The sequence below is a fragment of the Varroa jacobsoni genome, unplaced genomic scaffold, assembly GCF_002532875.2.
Source record: "Varroa jacobsoni isolate VJ856 unplaced genomic scaffold, vjacob_1.0 scaffold_715, whole genome shotgun sequence".
Lineage (NCBI taxonomy): Eukaryota > Metazoa > Arthropoda > Arachnida > Mesostigmata > Varroidae > Varroa > Varroa jacobsoni.
In genome coordinates this window covers 193,359-221,302 of record NW_019213617.1, presented here as the reverse complement: position 1 = coordinate 221,302, position 27,944 = coordinate 193,359, and the positions used below count along the sequence as shown (strand labels likewise).

General features: G+C 39.5%; 5 protein-coding genes across 13 annotated transcripts; 3 read left to right on the top strand and 2 right to left on the bottom strand.

Moving 5' to 3' along the window:
* Positions 1-3,450: 3,450 nt before the first annotated feature.
* Positions 3,451-5,535, bottom strand: RpL7A (ribosomal protein L7A). Its single transcript, XM_022837603.2, has 3 exons — positions 5,387-5,535; positions 4,959-5,082; positions 3,451-4,220 (listed from the first exon to the last, which is right to left on the bottom strand). Exons 1-3 carry the CDS (start codon positions 5,387-5,389, stop codon positions 3,541-3,543), a joined length of 807 nt encoding a protein of 268 aa, XP_022693338.1. The 5' UTR covers positions 5,390-5,535; the 3' UTR covers positions 3,451-3,540.
* A 450-nt stretch (positions 5,536-5,985) lies between these two features.
* MED22 (Mediator complex subunit 22) lies at positions 5,986-11,209 on the top strand. Of its 2 annotated transcripts, none has more exons than XM_086969373.1 (4): positions 5,986-6,128; positions 9,795-10,011; positions 10,520-10,689; positions 10,954-11,209. In XM_086969373.1, exons 2-4 carry the CDS (start codon positions 9,844-9,846, stop codon positions 11,087-11,089), a joined length of 474 nt encoding a protein of 157 aa, XP_086825499.1. In that variant the 5' UTR covers positions 5,986-6,128; positions 9,795-9,843; the 3' UTR covers positions 11,090-11,209. The 2 variants fall into 2 exon arrangements, with proteins under 2 accessions (XP_086825499.1, XP_086825500.1); XM_086969374.1 differs by having other exon boundaries at positions 6,025-6,128; positions 9,784-10,011.
* APC7 (anaphase-promoting complex subunit 7) lies at positions 5,991-9,546 on the top strand. The gene is made up of 2 exons (XM_022837599.2): positions 5,991-6,128; positions 6,733-9,546. The coding sequence occupies exon 2, from the start codon at positions 7,070-7,072 to the stop codon at positions 8,705-8,707; it is 1,638 nt and encodes a 545-aa protein (XP_022693334.1). The 5' UTR covers positions 5,991-6,128; positions 6,733-7,069; the 3' UTR covers positions 8,708-9,546.
* LOC111262954 (carnitine O-acetyltransferase) lies at positions 11,188-18,380 on the bottom strand. 3 transcript variants are annotated; one of them, XM_022837595.2, is made up of 12 exons: positions 18,183-18,380; positions 16,502-16,687; positions 16,086-16,331; positions 15,609-15,785; positions 15,337-15,438; positions 14,941-15,038; positions 13,799-13,950; positions 13,253-13,416; positions 12,715-12,878; positions 12,428-12,626; positions 12,054-12,191; positions 11,188-11,875 (listed from the first exon to the last, which is right to left on the bottom strand). In XM_022837595.2, exons 1-12 carry the CDS (start codon positions 18,243-18,245, stop codon positions 11,657-11,659), a joined length of 1,908 nt encoding a protein of 635 aa, XP_022693330.1. In that variant the 5' UTR covers positions 18,246-18,380; the 3' UTR covers positions 11,188-11,656. The 3 variants fall into 3 exon arrangements, with proteins under 3 accessions (XP_022693330.1, XP_022693331.1, XP_022693332.1); XM_022837596.2 differs by lacking the exon at positions 18,183-18,380 and adding an exon at positions 17,870-18,082; XM_022837597.2 differs by lacking the exon at positions 11,188-11,875 and having other exon boundaries at positions 12,770-12,878.
* Positions 18,381-18,459: 79 nt separating this feature from the next.
* LOC111262956 (WD repeat-containing protein 55) lies at positions 18,460-27,919 on the top strand. Of its 6 annotated transcripts, none has more exons than XM_022837601.2 (8): positions 18,462-18,659; positions 21,843-22,066; positions 22,627-22,867; positions 23,131-23,308; positions 23,877-24,030; positions 24,218-24,353; positions 24,808-25,151; positions 26,192-27,919. In XM_022837601.2, exons 2-8 carry the CDS (start codon positions 21,879-21,881, stop codon positions 26,499-26,501), a joined length of 1,551 nt encoding a protein of 516 aa, XP_022693336.1. In that variant the 5' UTR covers positions 18,462-18,659; positions 21,843-21,878; the 3' UTR covers positions 26,502-27,919. The 6 variants fall into 6 exon arrangements, with proteins under 6 accessions (XP_086825495.1, XP_022693336.1, XP_022693335.1 ...); XM_022837600.2 differs by having other exon boundaries at positions 18,463-18,845; XM_086969372.1 differs by lacking the exons at positions 21,843-22,066; positions 22,627-22,867; positions 23,131-23,308; ... (2 more) ...; positions 24,808-25,151; positions 26,192-27,919 and adding exons at positions 18,965-19,140; positions 19,692-21,197 and having other exon boundaries at positions 18,480-18,659.
* The last annotated feature ends 25 nt before the right edge of the window (positions 27,920-27,944 follow it).

Sequence of the window (27,944 nt, the reverse complement as noted above, 5' to 3'; positions counted from 1 at the left end):
CATTCTTGCAAAGCGACAAGACCCAGATAAGCAGACTCCAGTTTACTTTTGTGTCAATTTTTTCCTCATATTACTCGATATAGATTCCTATTTGTATTTCCTCAGTGAATTCTGTATCTTCTTGTAAGTGAACCTCGAAAGTCCTGATCGTCTTGATCAGCTCTATCAACGCACTATTAAACTTTGTGTTCACACACTGCCTCGCATCTGAAGTTAGCGGTATTACATTGGCTTTGCATACCACTATAAGCAGGGCAAAGGTAGTCCTAAGGTAGCTATTAGGCTACCAGTCGACCTTCCCGTTGGAGGAGTTTGAAGAACCTCATCGTCTTAGTACTATGAAAATAGCGAACGTTGTTTGACCTATGTCAGCTATCGTAACCAGTGCGATTACGAGCAAAACGGAAGATCGAATGCCTCCTTGTGGCACTTCAATCTTTCCAGTAATAATTATAGAAATAAATTTTTGATATTTGACATAGAAATCTCATTAAAATAAATAGAGCATAAGTATTTCGTCAAACCAACAGTTTCTATGTACACTTCATTTCAGTAAAGCTTGCCGAATTGTGGAGTAATTATGGCTTCTATAGTCGCCGTGTACGTCGAAGAGAGCTATGAACGGGTGATGGGTGTTTATGCGTCCTAGTTCGATATACGCAGTGAGATGGAGTAGATTCCATGAAGGCAAGCGTTGCGGTCTGCAGATTGACGTCGAATCAAATAATGAGCTCTTTTATTCAGTCACGCCGATTAGGGCTCGCACTAGCATGTGCTCCAAAGGCTTGTCGATGTGCGAAGACTTCAGGATTACTCGACACGAGCTAAAACCTTTTCGGCCGCCCTTCAGCTAGAATAGAAGCGACCCGAAGTTCGCCTGACAGTGACATTTTATTGGCTATTCTTGATGTCCAGGGACTTTAGCTGCTTCTTAGAAATACCGTCGGAACCACACCCCTTGCACATGCTATCGTTAAAGCGGTGTTTAATTCCATTAGATACAAAGCAAAATATAATTGGTGACGGTGAATATTTGTCGTTTATTTTGCACCAATTAGGCGCCTAGGTCCGATCTTACCTGTAGTTATCGATCTAAGCAAATCATTTATAGCAGTTGCTATAACTATCCCTTTATCTAGTTGAAGTGCATCTAAATGATTTTTGAGTTGCATATTTTTTGTTTCTTTTACCCCGTTTGCGGCCATCTGTCAGGTACACAGTCGGATTCATTCTTAATACGAATTTGCTATTTTTTTTTTCGTAGACTACTCAGGTACTTGATTGTTTTACTCTTCCTTATTCCAAACAGGCCCTGTCATCGAATTTGTTACAGCTCTTCTACTTCTCCTAGTTGTTTTTGAAAATTCTGATATCTGGACCAGGTATGGCAGAACGGCATCTTTACCTTTGTCGTCGCTGTGTCTTAATCAAAGTGGTCAACCAAAGATTAGTGTTATGGTGAAGACGGTCTTTTATTAGCTTTCTAATGGGTGATCCGACTAAAATTTGGGATCTCTTAAATACCTGCGGGCAATTTCAATCACGAATTTGTTCAACCGAAACCGGAACCACTAGAGGAGAACTCGTTCCATGGATAATGCAGCCATAGCGGAAAACAGCGTTGCGACATTAACATTTCAGCAACTATTATCCGATCTCTTCGAGCGTGACAGAGATAACCAGCTTTTTGCGTTGCCCTAAAACAACAGTGCTGAGATATTATAAGTGTACGGCTGCAGCAGAAGCGAAAATAAGCCTTAACGCGGCTTAACAGGAATTCTCCAATAGCCTAAAAAATCCGACGGACGCCAGACAAAATCTGTGCCAACTAAAAGTACATTTCCAACATATGTTTTGTTTGGATTAGATTGTTTGCAAATACATCCCATGTGAATTCGACTACAATGTGTGGATTGTCGAAAAGGCTTCGGGCGCATGCTACATTTCGTAAAAGTCAAACAGATACTACTCTCCAAGCCAAAATAAACCAGAAGATTTGATCGGTGCCATTTGATTTTCAATTTTCTTAAGGTTCACACTCAGTCACATTGGATTCCTCTTTGACGCGAGAATACTTACCCTTGATGCAAAAGTCAAATCGGGCAACAATAGCTGGCTTCCTCATAGTCCAAAAGGATGTACCTATTGTGGGGTTAAGGCAATTTTCTGGGCAACGTTTAGGTTCTAAAAACGGTGTTTTGTGAAAAGACGTCACGAGATATTATTTCTTCCGGAAAGTCCAACATATTAAGAAGATTTATCTACATTGTCTACAAGCTGCGGTCTCGTCGCGAATCATTAATGTACCTAAAGAAGGCCATATATTTTCCGGTAAAAATGGTGCTCAACTCAAACTAGCCGGTTAGGGTAAGATTAGCATCTTGAGAACATGAACATGTTCTGGACGGAGAGTATGATTCCCTAACAGCCCAGACATTAATCTGTTGAGTTACTTTGTGCGATGACAGCGTCAAGAAGACGTGTACGCATTTGCAAAAGGAACATTTGAAACGAGTCTGTCAGTGGTTTTCAGACCGATTTGAAGCAGGCCCCTGGTCAATATATCAAATAAACAGGACCACCAGGGGTAACACTTCTATCACATGGTTGAAATATCTGCTTTTGTTTATATATAGCCTTACTTTTTTTGTAAGGCTAACGAACCTAAAACTTAAGAGAAATACCGGACCAACATGGGTCGGCCTGTATGGTTCTCCCAGTATTTTACCTGAACAACAGGTCATATACCTTTCATTACTCAGGTGAATAACACATTCATACGAGTTGGACGCTATAAGTACCGAATCAATGCCCAATCTGTAATTCAACCACTCGAGCTACACTGGAGCTGTCTGAATGATGCCTAGTTGCTCAAAAACAGGACGTCAAAGAGGAAAGAACTAAAGTTGTAATTACATCTATGATATTTAAATGGGTCTCAACTACTCTACTTACGCACCTACTCATTCATGTAGGTGCATCATTAATGCTTTTACATGCTGCACTCGTTCATACTTTCTAGATATGAAATTAGTTGCAATGTCAACCGTGCGTATTCTTGATCATGTTATATAATTCTACATATGTTATATAAATTTTTCTACATCTGCACAACTACCTTGTAATTCCAACACTGCTGGGTACCGCTATGATTACCTGGTAGATACTGAGCGCATAGTTGAGGTTCTGTAGCTTCACCTTTAGCTTTTACTTAGTACAATCAACTACACTGAATGCCATAGTCCTCGCCGCTTCTCATCCATAACACGTAATGGAAGGGATGAGCTCTTATAAGCTGCCGAAATAGCTCCTTTTTCCAGATGTGATACCTATAACTACTGATAGCTGCGATATCTATTAATATATACTAGCGATGAAATATGCACGTATTCGCTAATTGAGAAGATAACAATTATCTATCTAAAACAATTCGTCATGACTAAAAACAAATTTTAAGTTAATCAACAGCTATCCTTTTTTTGCTCGAATTTATTTGGTAAAATACTCGGATCAGTACTGCTGTGGATCATGAACGTCCATTTAAATTTGAGCCTTCTGTTGAAGCTCCTTCGCCTTAGCCTTTTCAAGCTTGGCAACACGGGCTTGCGACTTATTTGAGACAACACCGCCACCCCAGTGCTTACGGATTTCATCAAAGCGATCGTTGAAGTTGGTTTTGATGGACTCTACTACCTTTGACAGAGCACCCTTATCTTCGGGATTGACCCCAGTCAACGCGATAGCAGAGCAGGTTTTCCTCCGGCAGAGAGTGCCGAGGCGTGCCTTGCCTTTAATAATGCAGTACGGAACACCCATACGACGGCAGAGGGCTGGCATGAACAAAACGAGTTCAATGGGATCGACATCGTGGGCAATCACTACCAGCTGAGCCTTCTTCTGCTCCACTAGGGTGGTGACAGCGTTGGCACCCATGCGAACGCTCAAAAGACGTTTTCCAGGCTCATCGGCCTTACCGGCAGCCTTGGCTTCGGCACGAGCACGAAGACGCTCTTTCTTCGCCTTCTTGTCTTCTGGCCGGTACTTTTCGAGTAATTTCAAAAGACTGACAGTTGTCTGCTTGTCAAGGGTCTGCGTGAACTGATTAATTGCAGGGGGAACCTTGATGCGCTGGTACAGGATTGCCTTCTGGCGCTGCAAGCGAATGTATTTGGGCCATCGTACGAAACGGGTGAGATCACGCCGCGGTTGGATATCCTGGCCTTAAATAAGGAAAAAAACATTTGTAACTGATTTTGCGTACGCTTAGTATTGTGGAGAAATAAAAATGCAGAGATACTATGATTTTGTAATCTTTTCCTATGTTCCGGAGCAAAGCTGTACGTTTATGTCGCCTAAGGCAACTGCTTTGAATACGGTTTGTTAAGCACATGATGCGTTAAACCCGCGTTATTTAAATAGCTATGGTGTTCCCCTGTAGAATATTGTTGTGCTATAGATGTTGATGTGCTAAAAGCTCACACTTGTCAAATGCTAATCAGCTGTAATGCATCAGACGATGGTAACATTAATAACATTACACGAAAAAAATACAGCATAGAATTAAAAAGGTAAAAAAACTGTTGTTTTTCATGAATTTGAGTTACACAAAAAATTGTTACTTCCTTGCGTATCGCACAAATACCTTTCGCTGGAGTCATAAAAACCAGCGAATCTCACCATGCCACACAAGGCTGACCACGGTATATCCATCACACTAAGAGTGAAGCTCTCTCGGCCTAGCGCTTTCTCGACGATGCGCGTCACCGACCGGAGAACGGCCCAATAAGACCTCATGACCTAGCTCACATCCATCAAATCGACGTACGATGCACGTGACAGATTAATAACCTCGGTAGTACCAAAAAAAGACCACGTGTCTTCTTAACAGCATAGTCCTTAATGAAGTTGGCACAATTTCTGTCAGCACACCGTATTGAGCATCATTGGCCTTCACTCACCAATAGAAAAATTCTTGGGTCGCTTCTCAACCAACGGGTTTAACTGCTTCTTTCCCGCACTCTTCTTGCTTAACAAAGGAGCGGGGGCAATCTTCTTTTTGCCCTTGGACTTTGATGCAGGAGGCTGTAGGAACAAAACAAATGCACATGTGTCTCACTAAAGTAGCACCACAATCTCAATATTCACTAGACCATCTTAGAGAAATGAAAATGATCAGAAGTGAAGTTCACATCCGTTTAAACCCTGCTTATAAGGGCCAATCAGGTGAAGAGATTCAATGTGCATCATATGTAAACGTAGAAGCACGAGGTATAGCTGAGAACAATAGAGCGATTTGACAAAGAATTTATTTATTATTTATAAAGCTCAGCAACTTCATAGATAGTATTTGAAAGTAAACCGTCTAGACAAAGGCTTCAAAACGTACCATGCTAAAAATGTTTTAACCCTGGGCGTGGCTGAATATTACCGATTTCCACGGATACGCGCAGGCACACCCTCACCAGTATGCGGTTGTAGAAAAAAAGGCCTGTTTGCGTTCCCTGTTTGTCCAAGATGGCGGAGCGGTCAGAGCGCCCTCTATGCTGGACGGTATTTCCAGCTTTCAGTTGAAAGAAGCTAGATCAAATATGCCGTATAGTTGATGCAGCATATAGGTTTCAGGCTGAATTGATTTGCAAATTATTTAATCTATGAAGTACCAATCACGAAAAAGAAAATGTTTCATATTGGCGCTTATTTCGAATTTACCAAAAATAAAAAGTTCACTTATAAGTAAGTACTTTTCTCTTCTTGACAAAAAAGAAATTACAGTGCTCATCGTATTATTAAAAAACAGTGTATTTATACATGTGCATCAGAAAAATAATGTTCGGCTGCTTTGCATAACCCGTTTGGAATTGAAGTCAGTGTATGTCGGTTGTAGTGTGGTTGTTATTCAGAAAGTATTTCGACACAGCCGGAAAATGGCGCTGCTCGCCAAATCGTAAACAATTGGGGGGCGCTCTCTATTGTTCACCACTGTACACAGCCCAAGGTATCACGCAACTAACGACTATAGAATAACAATTGTGTTGAGAAGCCAAGAACACTCCTCACGAGTACGGAACTCTGGGGGCGCGAGTACAGTTTTTATATCGCACGCAGGACTATACGGCCTATAAGACAAGGTAAGTCGGCGACATTACTTAACTTTAGATGAACAGGTATATATATTTTATACGGTGTATTTGGTATACGGTTCTTGAGCTAGATTCAGTGAGGAGGTAGGGACACATATGTAGGCCATGAATATAACCTTTTGATATTTGGCAAGTGCAATGAAATTTTAGCCCTTTTACCCCTCACCTCCTAGCAGCTGTTCTAGTTGTATGCTCTTGTTCGGTAAATTTTATAAATATGAGCAAAAAATATCATTACGAAGCACCGTTTCAGTTGCAGCTTGTCATTATTCTTGCCACTAGAGATACCTCGACTGTGGAATATTTGTACACGCCATGGACACGTGAACTCTTACACATCTATTGCTGCATTGGCACATCGCTGATAGACGATACATTATTGTTATTGTTAGTAAATGCTACAATTTGTAGCCCATCTATCCACTGCAAAATTATCAATTAAAGTTAGTTTCGTGAAGCAATACGTATGACGGATGGATAATAGAACGGTTCAATATGGTCGGTTCGATGGTTTAAAACTTTCCTGACACCTGTCAGGAAGAGTAAAATCGTTGATGATCTGAGTGTCGGGACACCGCTTGTCATCTTGCAGCGCTGTGGCCCTCCACTGCAACGCATCGTCGCACACCGGTCTGCCTGAACAACAAACAAGGATCAGAGGGACCCATCATCGGCGTCAACAGCAACAACATTGTCAACGATCCGCCATCACGACGAGCCCGATAACTGCTGGGGTCATCGTCAGCAGCCCACACCATCTTCCAGGCGTTTCCTGAGTTTTACGAAGCACCGTCAAGGATTCAGCGCTGGCCGCTATCATCAAATCGATTCCGCGAAAGAGAGCCCATCCGGACTCTCGACAACCTCGTATTGGCGCGGGTGATACGGGTGCGGATAATAAGTACAATAGCAGGCTGGAAGAACTAGCGATGGCGACGCCGGCATTTGAAATACTTCGGCAACTTTACGAAGAAGGTTTATATGATGATTTTGAAGCCCTGTCCTCACTGCTAACCACAGTAGACCGAAACTGCGATGAGATCTTTTCACCCGTACAACGATATCAGACGCTTATATGGTATGGCGACGTTCTCCTTGCCTCGAAACAGTATCGCAAAGCTGAATTGATGTTCGAACAGGCCCTGCAGTTAAAGAGGTCCACAATACGCAAACGACAACAAGATCAGGATGTCACGCCCCAGACAGATGTGCAGTTTCGTATCTTTCAATGTCTTATAGGTCGGAGAGAGTTAAAATTGGCCATAAGTACTCTGGAAGGTATTCCGCCAAAACAACGTTCAACGCGGGTTAATATGACATTAGCGAAACTCTATCACGGACAGGGTAATGACCGAGCAGCCATATTGTGTTACAAAGAAGTTCTTAGGACAAATCCCTATGCATTGGCAGCCATTAACGCTTTGTTGGAGTTAAACGTTAAAGTGTCCGAGGTAGCAGTACTGATTACTTCAAAAGGCGTACATTTTACAATGGAATGGATGCCCGCCTTCGTTGCAGCAATGGGTGAATTATTTGCGCGGAATTTGCCAAAAGCCTTGCACGAATTTGAAACGTTGGACCAGTCGTTACAGTTAAAAGGCAGTTATGATGTCAGCATGATGATAGCTAAAATTAACTATTTTCAAGGAGAAGACATCAAAGCTATAAGTGCTTTCGAACGTGCTGTAAAAGCTGATAAATTCCAAATTCGAGGTATGGATCTCTACGCGGCCCTTCTGTACAAAGAAAAGAAGGTCAAAGAACTTGAACAGCTTAGCAATCATCTGGCTACTCTTAGTGAAAATCACCCGGAAACGTACATCTCACTTGGTTATCAGTGCTACTTACGACAGAAGTATACTCGAGCTCGTTGTATGTGCGACAAGGCGTTGGAGCTAAGCCCCAGACACGTCGAAGCAATTTTATTAAAAGCGCAAATACTTGCTTCCCATGGGGTGCGACAGACTGCAGTAAGCATATATAATGAAGCGCAGACAATCGCCCCGTACCGGTTTGAACCCTATATGGGACAGGTATCGCTGTACCTAGCAGAAAACCGTTTGCCTGACGCACATATTGCCGCGACGAATGCCACCCGTCAATTGGGGCAAACAGCTCGAACCCTCACACTTCGAGCGGATGTACTCATCAAGAACCCTGGCCAACAGGACAAAGCCAAAACATACCTAGAACGAGCCCTCGTTCACGGACCTGCCTATTTGCCGGCAATCTATTCGCTAGCCGAAATTTACGAGTCGACCAGGAACTACGAAGCGGGTGTACAGCTTTTGCAGGAAAAGCTGCAGTTAGTTGGTAGTACACCAAAATTGCACAGACTCTTAGGTGAGTTTCTACACAAAGTACATGAACCAGAGCAAGCTCTGTTCCATTTTGGTGTCGCCCTCAATCTCGATCCCAATAACCCGCAGGTGAAAAAAGGCATTCAGATGGTTGAGCAGTCGGTCGGAGGAGAACAGAGCTACGAGATGGAAATGGAAGATGATCGGGAATCGGAAGTTAACAACGAAGACAGCGACGTCGACGGGGTCTGGAGTGATGAGTTTTGAAAGCAAGTCATTAAAAATCAAAAGAGATAAGCCGCACAAAAAAACGCCAGCAGATAAATTTTGAACCCGAATTTGTGTGTGGGGTCAGTTATATTGTTTCACTTCGAAGTTTAGCTGCCCCAGTTGCTCTAACAAACACAATGGACTCCCTGCAAGTCACATTTAATTCATTACTTGCCATATAAGATGAATACTATAAAGCTAGGGTATCATTGGCTTGAAATTATTGATTCATTGAATCTTAAGAAATCATTTTACGTCGTGATTGGCAGTCGCTTGCTATTCACAATATGTCGACGGCAAGTAACGAAAACACTTTCATTGATATCATTAATTTGTCAAAATCAGAGAAGGACAAAACCATAAACTGAATCTGTTAGAATAGAACATAGTACAACAGATTCTGTGTTACAAACGGTAACCTAACAAAAATTTGACAACTAATATATATATATATGTATGCTATCATTTTGTACAAAAATTGTAATGGCGTCAAATAGTAATGTTAGGTGTCACGAATGTATCTTCTAGGACTTGCTTTTTGTGCGTGAGAAGTCTGATTGTGAGACACAGTTATTCTGGAACTGGCCAATTGTCGAACACGTTTACAAGCATATATGGAGGTATATACACATACAGACACATATATATTCGTATAGCGACTACTTCCACTCTTTGTGATACATACAGCCGAAACAATGATGATTATGACAACCATTGTAAATATTATTAACAATCGAATAATAATTATGACCAGATGAAAAATAACAAGACCTATTTAGTTTTTGTACATTGAATTTTGTTAGTGAATAATAATAAATTGAGTTTGCTTGGATAAAGCTTTATTTGTCTTCATTGGTAGCAGAATGTTGAGATAGCGTTTGTGTTACTTCAATAGCAATAAAGAATACACTATAATACATAGTGTAGAGGTAACCGGAGCTATACTAAGAAGGTTTTGCTTGGCTCATTTAACGACCTTCTGATCTTACTGGTCCTGAATTTTTTCAACTCTGGCAATAGTAGATACATGAGTATACACCTCAATTTGGGTATAAGGTTTTTGATTGTTGAAGTTTACTTTCAGCCGACAGTAAGGACAAACAGGACTCGGCCATCATCATCCGCGTATCAGTATGTCACAAGCGAAAACCGGAACCGTCGGTGCAGGTGGCTCACGGGATAAAGAGGCCCTTCTAAAAAGCTACCAAAAACGCCTTAAAGATGATATCCGAGCGATGATCGACAATTTCCAGGAAATCCTGAAAAGCAGTAAAGTTCCCACTGCTGACGAAGAAGGGCAGGTAACAAAAACAATGTCCAGGAAATCATCAGAAAAATATTTTGCTAAAAAAACACAGTGAAACTTCATAGAAGTTATGATTGATAAATAATAGATAATGACGTTGGATAATGCAGAAATAAATTCGTAACTAGAAGCACACAATTAATCACAATTAGGTGCTTGTACCTTGAGAACTGGTACAATGTGAAGTAATCTGTTTGATTTTTGTAGGACTTCGCGCAAACAAAACGATTTAGATAAGAGTTGTACATCTATCTACGGTTTTACAGATAGATAGAAAACTTAGGTTTTGGAAAGGTCAAGAAGGGTCTATAAGCTACATATTATCAACTAGCTAGAGCATGATTGCATGGAATGGAGATCATACAATCCAAACCACATGCGTCTTTTACATCTATCAGGCTGATGGCTCTGGAAGTGGAAATCTAAAAACACCAGAAGAGCAAACGACAATTTCTCTCACATGTAGCTCATTCGATCCTAACATGAGGTAGCGAACGTTACAGGTTCTGAGACAACTTCAATGTACCGAAGATCAATACGAGATGAGTGTGCGGGCAGCCAATATGGTCCGCGCTGGGGAAAAACTCGTCAGATTGATCGCTGATATTAAGCAGTATTTGATCCTTAATGATTTTCCCTTCATCAACGATGCTATCCAAGCGTCGGGGCAGAGGTACTGTATCTGAAGCAGCTATGAAAATGACTTTAGAAGCCTATAACCATATGAATCTAACGTTGTGTAAAACGATCTGAAAACTTATCTCCGAGATTTACTATGATGCAACATGGTTAAGTCAAACGGAAATTGTGCACGTATTAATTATGAAGTACTATGAGAAATTATAAAGAAAAAACATAATTACAATTTGATGTAAACGCGGGTGGGGGTCGCATGAACTAACTCGTTCACTGTACTGATTTTTGTCCCTACTTTTAGGTTCTGCAACGTTCAGCATGAGTGTGATCAACGCCTGATGGCCTTAAGAGACGATATGGCTGCCGAATTGTATGAACTCGAGGAGGAGTACTACTCCTCAGTCTATAAAAGCCCCCCAACTCCCACAAATAAGTGAAACAATACTATCCGATCTCCAGTAGAGTATTCCTTTTATAGGTAGGTACTTTGCGTTGTACATATTGGAATATTACATGAATAAAAGATACCGCTGTATAATTTTTACGACCACAAGAAATGTAAGGATTTTTTTATTACAAATTCAGCAGTAAATAGTTAAACACACGGTTGTAAAACGCTTTACTTCGAAAATATCTGGAAAAAAAACTGCACGCGCGACTTCAATGTAGCACGCTTGTTTGGCACACCAACCAGTCTTGTTTAACACACAGATTTCAGGTGAGTTTTTGACATTAGAATCAATGGATTCATCTTGTTACTTACTTTCCTGAACGCTGTCTGGTGTAAAATTTTTTTACTATATTTCACCTTTTAGCGGCAAGCGAGTACCCATGGAGATGCTTTTGAGTCCACATTTGTGCTTTGTCTATTGTCAGCAGCTAGACATCCAGAGCGTGAAGGTATGACAGGTTTTGTAGCCAGATTAACACATATTAGTGGTAAATCTTCGTTGTACTACTGTGTACGTTTGAGGCTTTACTTTCAGCGAGAAACTGGACCTTGCTCATAATTTTGACGTTATACTTTCGGCTCGTAGATAGTCGCCCATTACATTAAGACTATACTCAAGGCAATCACGAAATCTTGATAGATCTGTTGTGGCACAGCTTTTGAACGCTGACAAACCGAAAAGGATTCTATTATTCATGGGATTATAACAGCAACCGTATCCATCGGGTACCAAGGGTCCGTAGAACATCACGGAACGCGATTTAGCTGGCACCTAAACAGGCATGGCATGACAAAACAATTAGAAAATGAAGTATCCTAAGAAAAAAAAAGCATCTACCGAATGTCGTAAACTTCAATAGGCTGAGATGGTCATGACAATTTCCCTTTATTCCCCCTGATTTACCCTTGTCAAAGGGGATTAAACGCGCTTAGATGCTGTAAATACATACCTGACTGGTAGAAAGACGGAAGTGTGTTGAGACGACCATGGCCTTGTCGAAGAAAAAGCTCGGAATTTGTATGTTAGCCTCGGCAGCCATCATCTTCATGCCAAAGAAAAGACGATCTACACCCTGTCCACGGATGGCCTGTTGAAACGATTATAAAATTCCTTTTTTCAGCAGCATGCGATTTTGTGGATCTCTTCTAAGAAATTACTTATAGTATTCTTCTTCTTCTTCGAACATTAAATTTTTAGTTGAACTGCTTTTTCCTGAGAATGTACACAAACATGCGGTACTATTAAGCATTTGATGCTAGGCTAATGATACCTACCACCTCAGTCGGCTCATGACGAAAGTAAAACAAACCGTCGTCTACGCACCATATTCGTATAAGCTTTATGAGCGGTGACAGCCTTTCTTAAACTCTCCGCTTTGACCTTGGCGTTTGTCTCCAAGTCGAGGAATTTACTGCAGAAGTCGCTGCTCTCCTGAGAACAGCTACGGATAGTTTCTGTTCGTCCTCCGAGAAATCTTCGGAGGGTTGCTGTCTCATAACAGGCTCCTGGTTTTTGATGTGCCCTTTTGATCAAAATCGAACCGTTGCAGCGATCAATTTATTTATATTTTTAAAGATTAAACTTTCTTTCTATTCATATATTTCGATTACCTGTAAAATGCTAATTGTATAGCCATTTGGATGAAACTGTCGGGACTTAAATTACACGACTTCACGAAGTCCTTCCCATATTTCTCGTAGGAATAAAGATTCAGTTCGAGATCATTTGTCAGAGTCTTCAAGTCCGAACGAGCCTTTTCAATATCATCTTCGATCTGTAAGAGCAGCATATTGAACAGAATTATTTTTCTCCTTTAACATGAGCTAGAAATCGTGTGATTCATCCAGCTCATCACAAACAAAATTTGCTATTTTATCTGTCTTTAGATAAATAGGGAAACATATCATTAGATCTAAAATATATATATATATATATATATATATGTAATCTTTTGTGCTTATTTGTCATCTGCTTTGATTTTAGTAAGAGTAGCGTCATTCCGTCGAAAATGCATCTACAGCTATAAAAATAAACGAAACAAGAACTCTGTCACTAGCATTTTTGAGTTGATATCCAAAACTGCCGCTAGGCGCAATAGATCGTAAGATAAAGTTGCACTCAACATATTAACATATTAAAGGTTCTTACTGTTTTGTTGATAATAAATTCTAAATGCTTGGGTTTGCACGGACTATCTTTAGCGGGGAGAGGCCAGATAGACGCCTGCTTCACGCAGAAATCGACAAGATTGGCAACCGGGGGCCCTTCTGCAGGTGAATGCTCGTAGAGAATGCCGACGTTGCCTTCCACTCCTAAGGAGAATATTATCCATATATCATAATGTTACAGAATGGATGCAAAACTATCGCGTAAAATAACAATTATTCTACAGTAAGTTTTCGAAATAGCTTTTCGCCAAAGAGCAAGATATATTTGAACTAAAAAAAACAGTTCTGTCCATTAAAAGTTATCTAACTTATACTGGGTGCATATTTGTACTGACGAAAATATGATACTTATATGTAGGAATTAGGCAAATACATAACATAAATTATGTGCTTAGTTCTGAGGTGGGTTTTAAATACGATATCCATTTGCATCTTTTCAAATTCGCGGTTCCGTTAGGGAGCAAACCGATTTATGCTGAAATAGCTATAGATGCTTCGATTTTTACGTCTGGAATAAGATACTAACCGACAATAAGCTGGATGGTTTTATCGCACCATCGATTTCCAGCGTTTACACCATCTATACCTCCATCTAAAAGTTGATGGGCAGCTACGCTCTCCCACGGAAGATGTACATCTTTTAGTGGGTCATCCAAACACACAAGCGCGATGGCATCCCTACACTCAAGAGAAAATGGGATTCGCTGGTCATACGTATCGGAACTAAACAATCTCTTTTTCAAACCTTTCTTCCAATGCACAGAATACAAATGAGAAACTAAACATTATAATATGCATCAGTAGCCATCCACACTATGTGGTAACAAACAGCGCCATGGTAAACATGCCTCCGTCTGTTTCTCTTTGTGGACCCCTATCGACTCGTTAATTCATTCATCATTAGCCTTGTTTCTAACCCCTCAAAATTATTTTGATGCCATTTCCTTCTTTTAATAAATAAATAAACGTAGCGCATCATGAAAACCGTTAAATTACACTGCTATATTGTGGCATTATTCTGTCTTAACGACTCGCCAGCATTATCAAAATAATTTGGTAACGTTGCTTCAAATATTTTATTACCATGCTCCAATCATCACATGGTTCCATATCAGATGCACTATTTCTCGGTGCCGATTGTTTTTAAACCATTACTTTGATACCGTTGATTATCTTACTTTAATTATTTAATTTACTTTAGAGTCTAAAATGTGGGTGGTATCTTTTTCGCATAAAATGATCTCCCTCAGACAGGTCGTTTTTCCAAGTGTCTAGTTCAACGTACAACGGAATGTTCGTGGCATCTTATATAAACAAATATACAAAATCCTTCATTAAAAGCATAGAATTATTATTATTATTTGTTATCTTGAGATCATTTGGCAAAATGAACGTGATCTGTAATTTGTCAAGATAAAATATGCAACGATAATATGTAAACACTAAATATATTAATTATTTAACTATTATTTCTGCAATGTTAGTGATTCGCATAGTGTGTGCATGAAATAGGCATTTTCTCAAAAGCTTTTTATACTATTCCTATTTGTAAAGACTTTCTTGTTGTTTAAATCAATCTTTTCTTTCGGTCGATCTTCACCTAATGCCACTCCCACCCGTTGCTCTAATTCTCGTTGTGTTACTACAATGATAACGTTCGATCGTTACCTGAGGGTGGCTAGGCTTGCGCGATTAGTAGGATTCTCAAACAGCCTTGCAAAGGAATTTGCCCAAAGATCACGATGCCATGTTGTCAGTATTCCGACCTAAAATCACGCCCGAACAGGTACTGTTAGTGCACATTGTAAAACAAAACAATTTCCCTAACGGAAAACGCTGCGAGTTGTTTTTCAAGGCTTCAACATTGTTATATATGTGTAATATAATATGTCCAGCGTTTATTGATTTAAGGCTGAATTATATTTTTCTTGACCTAATACTGTCGAAACGGAGCCAACACGGACAACGAGAGAGAAGGTCTGTCCGGAGCGCACTGTAGCATAACGTTCTGTCGTAGATCGTTACATAAAAAAGACTAATGATGTTGCTTTTTTTTTTCATTACCTGGTGACCTTTTCCTCGTCTGTGGCTATCCTCAATGATCTGTTGTAACTGGGCAAGGATCTGTTCCGTCTTGAGCTGTTCCCCATTACTATATACTGTAACCTATGCGAAATGAAAATTGAGTATAATTCAATCAGACGCGCACCGATTTGTAATGCAGGCCACATCCTCGAAATCATAAAAGAATAAGGCTCAGTGAGAAACAAACGATAATTCTATGTAATGAATAAAATTTACTTCTGGCTCGGTTAATATACCTATGATTTCCGTACCTCGTAGAAATTTCCTTGATGTGCAATTACGATATGCCGGCTATCTTTGGCCAAGTGAAGTTTATCAAGTGGAAGGTGGGGCTCTCTGCAACTAGCGAAAATGTTCTTGTACTGCATCATGTCTAAGGGAGCTGTTCCTTGCACTTCTGTCGACATTGTTTCATTGTCGATATGGGCCTTCAATATAATAAGCAAGTTATTTTTAGCAAATACAAATGAATGCCAGGTACTTCTATCACTATTCACTTACTAGCCTATTCCCTGCGGGTGCATAGAGCAGCATTGATGCGCTATAACAGGTAGTGGAGCCGGCTTCACTTGACCTTTAGTAGAAACCTTTGTACCGATTCCATTTACTGTAATTGTGTACAATTGCCAGATTCGAGCTAGCACTTTAATAGTCTTCTGTATGTATATGCTATAAACACCACATACTGAACTGGCGGTGCACATGTGCAGCTTCTATTGGTACTATACCTTAAAATCAAGCACAGCTTGAATCAGCGATGCAGTATATGCAAGTTGGTCCTTAGGGCTTCGGAATTCCTGTCGAGGCATCACCATGGCTGGCGATGAATACACAACAACTGGGTTCCTATATCCCAGATAGGCGCCTTTGAGCCACCACCCGGAGAGCCAATTGTCTTCCTTCGCAGCACGCTTAGCGAGAAGTTTGTGAAGAGTCTCACCCACACCGCCAGGAGCCACGAATTCGTCAGCTAACTGTGATACAATAACGATCCCATGATTTGCTTGACAAGTTGTACACATAAACATCCAATAACTCTGTCATACATTTGTATGAGGAAGCTGACGCTTGCTGCAATAGCTACCGTCAAGTTAACGTGTCACAAAACGTTAATTTTATATCTCAAAAGCACGGCAGTACCTACCTTCTTGGTAACGTTCAGTTCATCAGGAGTAAGGTAAGGCTGCACGCTGTGGAGATACTTGTCAACAGTTTCCTTTAATGGAGGCAACGGCAAGGGAGGTAATTCCTTCTGTCGCGATAACATTTCGCCCTTCGTAGGTGGAGGCGGAACTGCTGAAGATAAAGGAGCCATCGAGGATAGGTGCGGCTGAAAAGAAATACATGAATTGCATAAATTGCTTAAGTTTATTAATACAGTTTATTTCATTTTCCTTTATTTTGGTATAATTTTTGTATATCTACAGTTGCAATGAGAGACTGATATGCGTACAGAAAACTCCTACACTAGCTAATCTTTCGGTCGACAAAATCAGCGTACTGATATGCTCTCACCCGAGCTTCGTCTTGTGATTAGTCTCTTTATACTTCGGCAAAATTTCAGTTGTTTAGAAGGATAAACAAAGCTAAATGTATTGGAGGAATGGTCCAGCCGCTGTAAATTCTAAGGTATACGACTTTAGTCTAAGTGAGATATACAAGCTTTTCCCTTTTTAACGAACATAAGTTTTAACTAACATGCTCAGTTGCTGAAAACTAAAATCAAATCATCGATCATTTCGATTTACTAATAACGTAAACTCATTCCTATAATAAATATCACTGAACATATGCAATTTTGAAGGAAAAAGAAAAATATGCCATAGCGGCCAAGAGTTAAGAGCTTACAGCTGGGAGTAAAATATCAACGGAAGCTGCACAACTCTTTCAATCCACCTTAAATCTCTGTCCAGCCTAAAGCAGACATGGTCAACTTCCGATTCGTCTTCCGTTTAGACTAAACGACGCCAACGATTTTGTCCATATATTACGGCAGAAAGTTAATTAATCTATAAATTGTTATAAGAATGCTTTTCATTAGACATGGTATAAGAATGCATTTCATTAGACACTTTAACCTAAATTGGCAACCTGTTTGGCCATATATATGAGTTCTATATATGTATAATAAGATAAAAGATTTGTCTGTTTTGATATCATTAGGAGAGGTTATTTTTATATGCCCAACAACATTTATGGTTTAATACTAATACTATGTATGTGATTAGTGGATATTTTTAGTTACCAGAGCATGGAGAGCTATCCGTGCAGCTCGCATAGGACGGTTATCATTATTAGTTCAGTGACGTTTACTTTGAATGAGACTAATAGGTACGCACCCTTAGTTTTAACTAACATGTAAATATTTCCTAAAACTGAATGAGGTTAAATGCCATGTTGGTCATTATTACAAAAATAAATTCCCATTTTATTAATCAACTAATTATTATAAACGACTATCATATGAAAATACGAGTGACCAAACTAAAGAAAATTTTGATCCACAACATACCCGTACAAAGTCGGTCACTATTTCACGTTTCCAGCAAATACGTTTATTATTATGTATTTCTCAATTATAGTCAAACATCCAATTTTATTTAATTTGCTTGCTCCTCTAGGAGATGCCCAACTAAGCACTAAATTCATTATAGCTCTGAAATAATAATAACAATAATAAAAATAATGGGTAAACGTCTAATGAAATATTCCACCATTTGTGGGGGAATGTAGCTGCTACCCCGGAAAGTTTTGTATCGCCCCATTGAATCATCGCTATACCGGCCTTCTCTCCCAGTCCTTAATCACAAAGCAAAATCACAAACCTTGTGTACTGCGGTTTTTGCACAACGCCGAAAGGCCTTTTGTAACACACTCCGATAGATCATCTCCGCTTTCTTAAAAAGCAAAACTAAGAAAGACAATTGAACGGTTTGACTCAGGCAAATCCCATGCGCGAACGATTAGCAAGTTGTCTTTTGCTAGCAAATGTGGTCACGTCGACAAAGCAGTCAGCTGTTATCTCACAGCCTTCTCTTGAACTAGCTGAAGCGGTGCTTCGAAATGATGAAATGGTCTATAGCTACCACGCATTATTGCGTACATTATTGCTCGATGTGTAAAAAAAAAGAGCTATAAACGGAAATACTTAGTGGGGTTACGCACCTACGATTCTGATATAAATGTGCCTGTAGGCATTCTGTTTCCAAGCCCTTACTGTCTCAGTTGGCGAATCGGTGTTTACGTTCAAATGTGTACATTTGTCCGCCATCCTTTGTTTCACTACCGAAGACCTCCAAAAAGTAAGCGGACTGGACCTCAGTAAACTTTCCTCTGAGGTGTCATCAACGTTTTGAGTGATTAAGTGTCGACATAATGTGAGATTAATGTCCGCTTATCATCTTGTCTCTCCAACTCTGTCAACTAATAGCTCAAACTAAAGAAAGCAACTCGATTCTTGACGCAGCTCGAATTAGAGAGCAATATTCGTAAGTTGAACTGCTGAGCACAACGAATAGGCTAGTCAACCGATCCGTATTTTATTGTTATCTAGCATAACTATAGGACAGAATAACTTTTCACACGATTTTGTCTGACGTGTATTTAGAAATGCTATCATTGAGAAGTCGAAGACGTGTTACAAGCAAAGCCAGATAGCCCAATGATATTCCAAGAAACCTTTCGCTACGTTTATTAACACCCAAAAATCTTGAAGCGGCAGGTCGTCTGCTAGTGATGGTAGTTTGTTTGTCAACAAACGCACGTTGGCGAGTTTACACAATGGTTCGTATGAAAAACAATTTTTGATTAGTTTTTGGTGGCAAATCATATCACTTTTTAGTAATCGAAGGTAGGCTACTACATGAATTATTTATTAGTATACTATAGAAGCCCTTTGTTTAAACTTCTCTTATGTGCCACAACTGTTACACTGAAGAGATACAGTTCCCCACCGCTTCAGTTATTTGTATCCAATTAAGTTAAAGTAATAAATATCTTTATTGACTATATGTAGTGCATGCCTTTAGACCATCTGACTATTGATAAACGGGATATTTGTGCTGAATTTAATTTCGTCATACAAACGCTATTAACTATGTAGCTTTGTGTCGTATAAGGGCTTATGCCTGAATTGTAGCACATAAATAGATAATAGACTGCGAATTTTTTCTATCAATGTTATGTGCAACGCACGTTTTCCCAATGTTCGCGGATGTGACGACTAAATTATCTATTAGGGTATCATTAAATGGTGATGTACACATGAGTCAAATTACGGTTATTCCACGCCATTTAATAATAATAACTAATTATCTTGATGCAACTTACTGCAGATCCAGCGGGCGTAATGACTGATATTGATTCGAATTCGGCTGCTTCGTCTGATGACGAGATGTCTCAGCATAATTTATCGGATCAGGAGAATGAGGATGGCAATAGACGTGGTTTATTACATGATAATGAGGGATATCTAGAGGATGAAGAATTGGGCGATGATGAAGTTGACTCAGACGACGATGTTGGCGAAGTTGAGGCCGGGCCTTCGGAAAGAGTTCAAGAAGAGCAATTCGACGATGACCACGATGTGCCACCAACGATCAGCGTGGATGTGGATCTCACTGCTGTAAAATTTCACCCTGCGAATGACCTTGTGGCGACGGGTACTATTGATGGAGAACTGGCGGTATGGAAATATTCGTTGGAGAAGAATGAGGAAGTTAGACGCAGTAAAACACATCCAAAGGCCTGCCGTGGCCTTGAATTTACGCAAGATGGTAAGACGCTTTTTTCAATTTCTAAGGACAAGTCATGGAAGATGATCGACGTTGAGACAATGCGAATCGTTGTCGACATGCAAAAGGCGCACAAAAGCGCCCTTTTCGCTATGGCCCTGATTGATGAGTGGTTATGTGCGACGGGCGAAGAAGATGGAGCCGTGTGCGTCTGGGATCATCGCACACCAAAACAACAAGCCGTCCAAACGTACAAGCAGTGCGAAGACTATATCGCAGACCTGTTGATCGAGCCCCAGCACAAAAAAGTTCTTCTAGCAGCATCAGCCGAGGGCACTTTAACCGCTCTTGATGTCCGTCGGAAGAAGATGATCATGCAGTCGGAAGTCTTTGAGGAAGAATTTCTATCCTTAGCCTTAATCAAAGGTAAAAAGGTTGTTTGCGGCGGCAGTGAGGGCTCATTTGAAATTTTCAACTGGGATGAGTTCGGCTATATAGTGAACGCAATGAAAAGCGTTAGCAAAGCTTCCGTCGACTGCATGAAGGCACTTAACGAGAGCATTGTGATCTATGGATGTGGAGATGGCAATGTTCGTGCAGCGTCATTTTTTCCAAATAAACCACTTGGAATTTTAGGTAAACATTGTGACTTTCCTATTGTCTCGCTCGATCTGGATCGGGAGAGAAAGATAGCTGCAAGCGTCAGCGTCGATCAGAAGGTTCGCTTTTGGAGTACTGAAGGTATCGAGTCCAAATTAGACTTAAAAAAAGGTCGTTGGCAAGATATGAAGATGGTGATGAACACAAAAAAAAACAATTTCTTTTCCGGGCTTGTTAATAATGGTGATGACAATAAGGAATAAACAAGAATCGAGGTGACGGCCGGTTCGTTCTTCTGTTAAATTTGGGTGAAAATTCTTACTTATATTTTTTGTAGATCCAGAACAAATCTACCTATTGCCAGTGACATACATATAAGCCTATGCAAATTCTTTTATCATGTGCGAACTGGATATATATATATATATATATATATATATATATTCGTTAATCCCTGCAAATTGGGGCCTATGCATGTACGAATAAAATATTTAAGCGAAGATTTAATATAGTTGTGTTGTTTGTATCTTGCGTTGGATACTTGTCCGTGCCAAATGAGGTCTAGGTAATATTGTTGTTAACAGTGTATTATCGTTGCGTCATAATCAAAATGACACTTTCTATGAAAGTTAACACCAACAAATTGGTAAATTCAATCATGCTTTATACAAGTACGGTTGGCCTGCTTGCATAATATTTTATTAAATTTTAAAAATCTATCAATTCACACCTATGGTACTTAGGAAACCAGTGAAAAAAATTTGTTTGTGACCTGTACGAAAACAGCCACAATTCAAATGTGAACGTTTTATCCCATATAGTAATAGTTTGTGGTTGAGTTTGCCTACGTGTAACCTTGAAGCTCTTCGTGCAGCTAAGGCGGAAGAAATTTTTGTTTTTGTTTTTTAAAATCTATAATTTGCTGATAAACGTGGCTGTTTATTGAAGCCTTATCTAAAAATATGTTGCAATCCATTATAACAAATACCTTTTGTTGAAAACCCATTCCACGCGGTGGTATAGTTTTCCTTAATTAAGGCAAAAGTCAGACATGCGCTATAAAAAAAACTTTGAAAACAATCTAATACTAATACATGAGGTAAATTAACTGCTGAAATTTGTGTTTTGTGCAATGTATTTTTTTAATTTTAGATTACTGTTTGCTGACCAGTCGGTAGCTAGGCAGCTATGCCGACTCACCCGCAAAATCATAATATCAATCCGTTGCCCACTACTGCGAGCAATGCTGATGACTGGACACGGGACATACCGTTGTGTCCGTTCTCTCGGGTTGCCACAAATATTAATCAGCTCTACCACAACAACGGATCAAAGAGCGATGTGCACCCATTATACGAAAATGGCTTCAATTTCCGGTAAATAATTTTAAATAGACCTGAAAAGCTATGTTCCTGATGAAAGATTTCTGATGAAATACGTTTATCTTCCACAATACATTAGTTCTGCTCCACTCTCTTCTCTCTCAAACATATAGGCAGAGGTAAACGAAAAAGAGCTGAGCAATAGCTGTTATATATATTGTGCGAAGCTACCAAGGTAAAACTACTCTATTAATCTCCTGACCATTTACGATTTTGTGTGAACAAAGGATGTGAAAAGTCTTCGGCCACAAAAAATTGTGCATATTAGGGGTTGTGCTCTGAAAAGTATTCATCTAATTTTTTTCATTATAATGTACACTTATTGGTATATATTCCTACAACATTGTTTTGAATAACATTTCATAAAATACTGTCCATAGCGTAAATGATAAATCAGTTCAGCACTGTTGTAATAGAAGTCTCTTAAAACGAAATCTATAGATGCAGGTGATGGCATGATTTTTATGTTGGTATACATTAATCCGTCGTAATCATCATGTCAACAACCTTACTTAGCATACTCAAACGTGGACATGTATTCTATTTTAACATAGGCAAGGCGATATCTTCGTGTACGGCTTATTTTCGGGCACAGGTTCTGCGCGCTGTGCCAGATTTGCCTCCTCTGCGTTCCCTGCAGAGCTAATTTTTGGTCAAATAGAACCCGGGCAGTCGCGCGAACGCATTTTACGGACTCTGCGCGAAGCATGGCTATTTGTTGACAAACAGTATTTGTCTACCCTCAATGACCTCATGGTTGACCTCGTTCGAATCGAGATTGACTCGGAAAACTTAGTGAGTTAAAGTTTCGTTGTTCTTCAAGTCAGTTCTGCTGTATTTTTGAAGTCCGTGCGTCATTAGTAGTTCTTGTACCATCTAATCGGATTTTTTTTCATTATGTCGTCGCGGTCTCTTTATCATAAGTTATTTTGCAAAACGAAGAAATCCTTTTATTTTAAATAATAGTGCACCATTTATATACATATTTACGTGTATATATCGACCTAAATTGTATGCTCTGATGCCCTGCTGTATATGACTGTATGACTACGATTTAGTTGCAACAGGGTGCTCCGCTGTCATCCTTGCCTGACTCGGACCGAGCAAGAAATATCTCTCGCGAGGTGAACTCTATTGCCTCTGGAGAAATTTGCGTACTAGTTGATAATACCCTGTACCTTTCGTACGCCGGTGAATGCGTTGCAGTTCTTGTCCATGGAAAAGGCGACCAACAACGTAAGTGAATTGGAGTTGCCTCGATGGTTTTTTTCTCTCACACAAAGAGTGTATGTAGATTACATAGCAGATCTTATGGCAGAGAAAAGGCCAGGAATCACTGAGCCAAAACCAAGTGGTCATTGACCTCCTCAACTAAATTACCTGCATCGACACCCTTCTTTGCTTAATGAGTACAAATAATTAGTTACGCTCTCGTCTAGCCGATGGGTTTTTCTGCGTTTGTAATTGATGGATATTGTGCAACTAATGCTACCGGACTTAATAAAAATACCTTACTATGTCGCGTGCATAAGCTTAATAGTGTTTAGATATGGTTAGATATAGATAGAGCTATTTGTGAGGTATTGCTAATGTTCCTATTAAATGTTAGTTTGTTTTAGAAGTAGTTTTAACCGAAATCATGTAAAATCAAGAGAAATATTGGATAATTAGATTCAGCCGAATTCTAGTTACTGAGTTCGGATATCCTAAGGTTAACCGGTACGTTCATTACTCACGAATTAGCTATGATCTTACCAAGTACAATAAACTTATTTTCTTTGCCGATCTTCCTCAACGTTTTTAGGCAGCGACGAGCAATGGAATGTTTCGGTATTGACGTGCGCTCACAATCGAGACAACGACGATGAAAGGCTCCGTTTAGGCGAGCAGACTCTTATAGATCTCGACATTGCTGGGGTGCACCAAACTCGTTTCCTCGGTCATCCTAACCTTAAAGGGTAAAATATTTGTTCTTTTGATGAGATGTTAATTATTGTGCATTACTTTCAGTGGGTTTTATTGCTCTATGTCAGGTTCACGTCCCGCAACTTTTATTGAGTAGTGAAATACCAGTATAATTCACTGACCTATACAGGTCGGTGTTCTATTGTTTTTTTTTGTATTATCACTTCCTATGCACTAAAGGCATACTTCGCTTCGAGTAGAGCCCGAGGAAATAGTAATCGAAGTAAGTCCGACATGGAAATTTCTGGTTCTTGCCTCGCCCGGGGTTTTTGAGGTTCTGGGGCATCTCAACCCTTCCGCCCATGAAATGTGCGAGGTGAGTATCTAACCGTATGGTTTTATAGATCAAAGCCATAAAAACAGATCTGGCACTATACAGTACATGATTTAAACGCCTGTTGTAGAAGCATTAGCGATATAACATTGGTGGCGGGCATAACTGGAACAATAAATAGACAGTTCCTAATAAAAAAAATAATTGATGACGCGACTTATTTCTTGACAAGAATGTCATCAATCTCATCGTTCTTTTATACAGAATCGGTTTGTTAAATGCCAAATGACAAACAATCTTGACAAAACATTTGTGAGATAAAACCTTTTTCTGCACACGGCTGTTTTCGTTTTCCAGTATTTGATCACATAGTTACTTTGGGTTATCCTATATGCCTATTAAACTGTATGCAATCCTCGTGGGCTATTACAGCTAAATGCATTATCGTCGTTATTGTTATGCTAACTAGGCACGTATGCTTTAAATAATTCTTTAGCTGGCCACCATACTATGCAGCCAAATTCTTGAGGAAATCTCAAAGTGTCGGGAAAAGCCGTCCCTTAATCCTAGTCAGTCTATTAATTCAACGCTGACGGATAGCCCAGTGCTAAACGGAGTGGCAGAAAACGTTATTGAAGAATTAGCAAGAATGCATTTTCGTGCTTTCTCTAAGCGGATTCTAACGCAAAGCTACCGGCCAGATATGACACTTATTCTGCGCATTTTTGATGAGATTCTTCTTCAACGTAAAGAGCACCCGCTCGCAACGTTTCAACAACAATTTATACCTGTTTTTCCGTCTACCATATCTTCTACTCTCTCATCCGTGTACGATACAAGGTAAGGAATATCGATGCCATATTAGTGTTAAGTACTGGCTCTACAAGTTACGAAAATTACGAAAATACGATTTGAATTAAAAGACGCTATTACTGTAGTCTATTACGCATATATCGTATACATATTTATATGTTGAATGGCCATATATAAATGATTATGTATACGGGGTCAGGCATCCGAATTCGGATAGACCTTGGGTAGTTGCTTGTCGTAGCGGATATGCACTCATTTGTTGTTTTTTGAACCAGAAGAAAACAAGCTCTCTTTAGACTAAAACAACAAACCTATAGTGAAATAGTGTGTCGTTTTCGGATTTAGATTAAAGATTAACTGTCATGCAATGTGTTCACGCGGAATAAATCTCATTAAAAATCTCCTTTTTCCAAAATTGATGATATACGTTACTGCCAGTTCAATGCCGTCCTCAAAAATCTTACAAACACAAGAGGTAAAAAAACAAAGAATTTATGGACTTAAACTTTGGAGTGCTCGAAAACTCGTCAAAATAGCCCAAGAAGTCATTTGATATTGTATGTAGAAATGAACGGCTGTTTTAGAAATCAGAGTATCAAATGCTAATAAAATAATTTAAGATTTTTCCTGCTATGTTACACCTCTTGACCATCTTGACCAGTTGCATTTTCAGCAGTTCAGGTTTGCTACCAGCCCAAACCCGCGTTTCGGTGGAATTTTTTGCACAAAGCTTACTTGAGTCACACATCGCTTGACGCATGGTTACAGTTAAAACCTATTTGCAGATTAAGATGGAGATATATATATATATATAATCATTAGTTCAAGACGCTAAATTGATATTATGATCACTTGAATTATCGACCAGATCGGCACTTCAGCACGTGCCACAAAATTTTCGCACGTAGATTTAAAACAACTCAAAAAAGAGCCTATATATATATATATATATATATATATATATATATATATAGAGTGAAGGGTTAGGCCATTTACTAAATAAATTGGTCTGTTTACTGGGTAATATGCAAAAATTTAACATTAACTTTTTTACATTTTTATAACAGCTCATCCTTAGCAACACGTCCAAAAGAACCGATCAAAGCGTATGTTAACTTTGAGAAATTCATTAAACGGATGTCACAAGATAAAACAGTTCCGAAGGATTGGCTACTCACAGGGGTCTCCGACAATGTCAATGGAACTTTGTCTGATTTATGGGAAGTTGACGGTACGACACCCTCTGTTAGTCCACCTACGATTGCTACTAAGGACCATCTGATCGGTATCGAAGAAATGGCAGCTACCGCTGGGCCCGAAACGCGAGCAACAATGTTATTAAACTTCGCTACAAAAGAGACAAACGCTGTTGGATAATTGAGGTTACTTCTCCATTTGCAACTTTGTCGCTCTTGTAGAACAACAATAAACACCGCTGACTAAAATTTAGAAGAGCAGGCGAAATTTATAAATTAATATGTCAGATTTTATGTCACAAAAAAGAAGTCTGAACTCGCTAGACTATGAAAATTTCTAAGACATACATATGCTAAGCCACGTCCCGTTCAACAAAATCTTTTCGACGCAAACGCTTCGTAAAATCGGACATTTTCCATAATCAAAACTATCATACGTTACATGACATTATTAATGTTTACTTACCTATTTAACAACTGAACAGTTTTTGGAAGAAACACGTTACAATCGGTTGGACGGGCACTTCGATGGCTTAATTGCAGTACTTAAGTGTAGTGCATAGCACCGTATCGAAGTGAAGTTTTAACCCGCCATAGTAGCTTGAAAAGCACTTTTGGAAGCGTGGTAGCATCGTTAGATGATTCCACCATAAGGTGACAGCGTTTGAGTAGCTTTTATTGTGGCATATCGTTCTTTAGTCGTATGGATCCCATAAACGTTTTATTTCTACAAGTAGAAGTAAAACCTTGCTGAAGTGTTAGCAGACGTTATTTTTGTCATCTAACGTTGCGCCCTCCAACATTGACTTTGGTCAAACGAGCAAACCAATAAATCGATTCTTCTAGGCCTGAGCTGCTGCTACAACGCGAGAAAATGATCAAATGTGCCCGGTTGAAATCATTTTTGAAGTAACAAGTGTTAGGAATCAAACAGTTCGGTCTTCAACCAAGAGAATAACCGTACAGAAGAATGGCACCTGATGTCCCACAGCTGTTATTAAAAGGTTCGCGTTTGTTGCTGTAAATATTAGAAGTAAAGACAATACAGTCTCGCTTCGTCCCCTGGTACACCCTCTTAGAACGCATACTAATGCGCACGTCCACCCGTTGTTCGTTGCTAGACGACAAACTAAATATTTTGATTTTAAGTTATGCATACACAGCGCCGAGGCAAGTCTCTTAACAGTTAGAGATTCTTCAGTTTACATCAATTCAAGCAGAACGAGATACGCAAGTTATTACAGTAAAGAGCAAATTTGATGAACAAAACATTTGTAACAGATGAAACACCTTCTAAATATTCCCATAATACTCTGTTCATATGCTAAACACATGCCAAACAAATGGTATTATTAACTAAGGTCAGAATACCCTGTATTGTGCCTATTACATAGTAGTATAGGAATATGAAAACGGCATTAAGGTTACTCTGTTTCCAACGTATAACGCAGTTGAATCTGCTTTTTGCTGGGGAGGAGGAAAATGGCATTAGGGTGACAAACGTATAATGCAGTTGAATTTGCTTTTTTGCCGCAATAATTTACCTATCTCCTGTTACTTTAATAAATGTAACGCAATGTTTCTTCAAATGTCAGAAAACGTTGTTGTTTAAATAATAAAACTG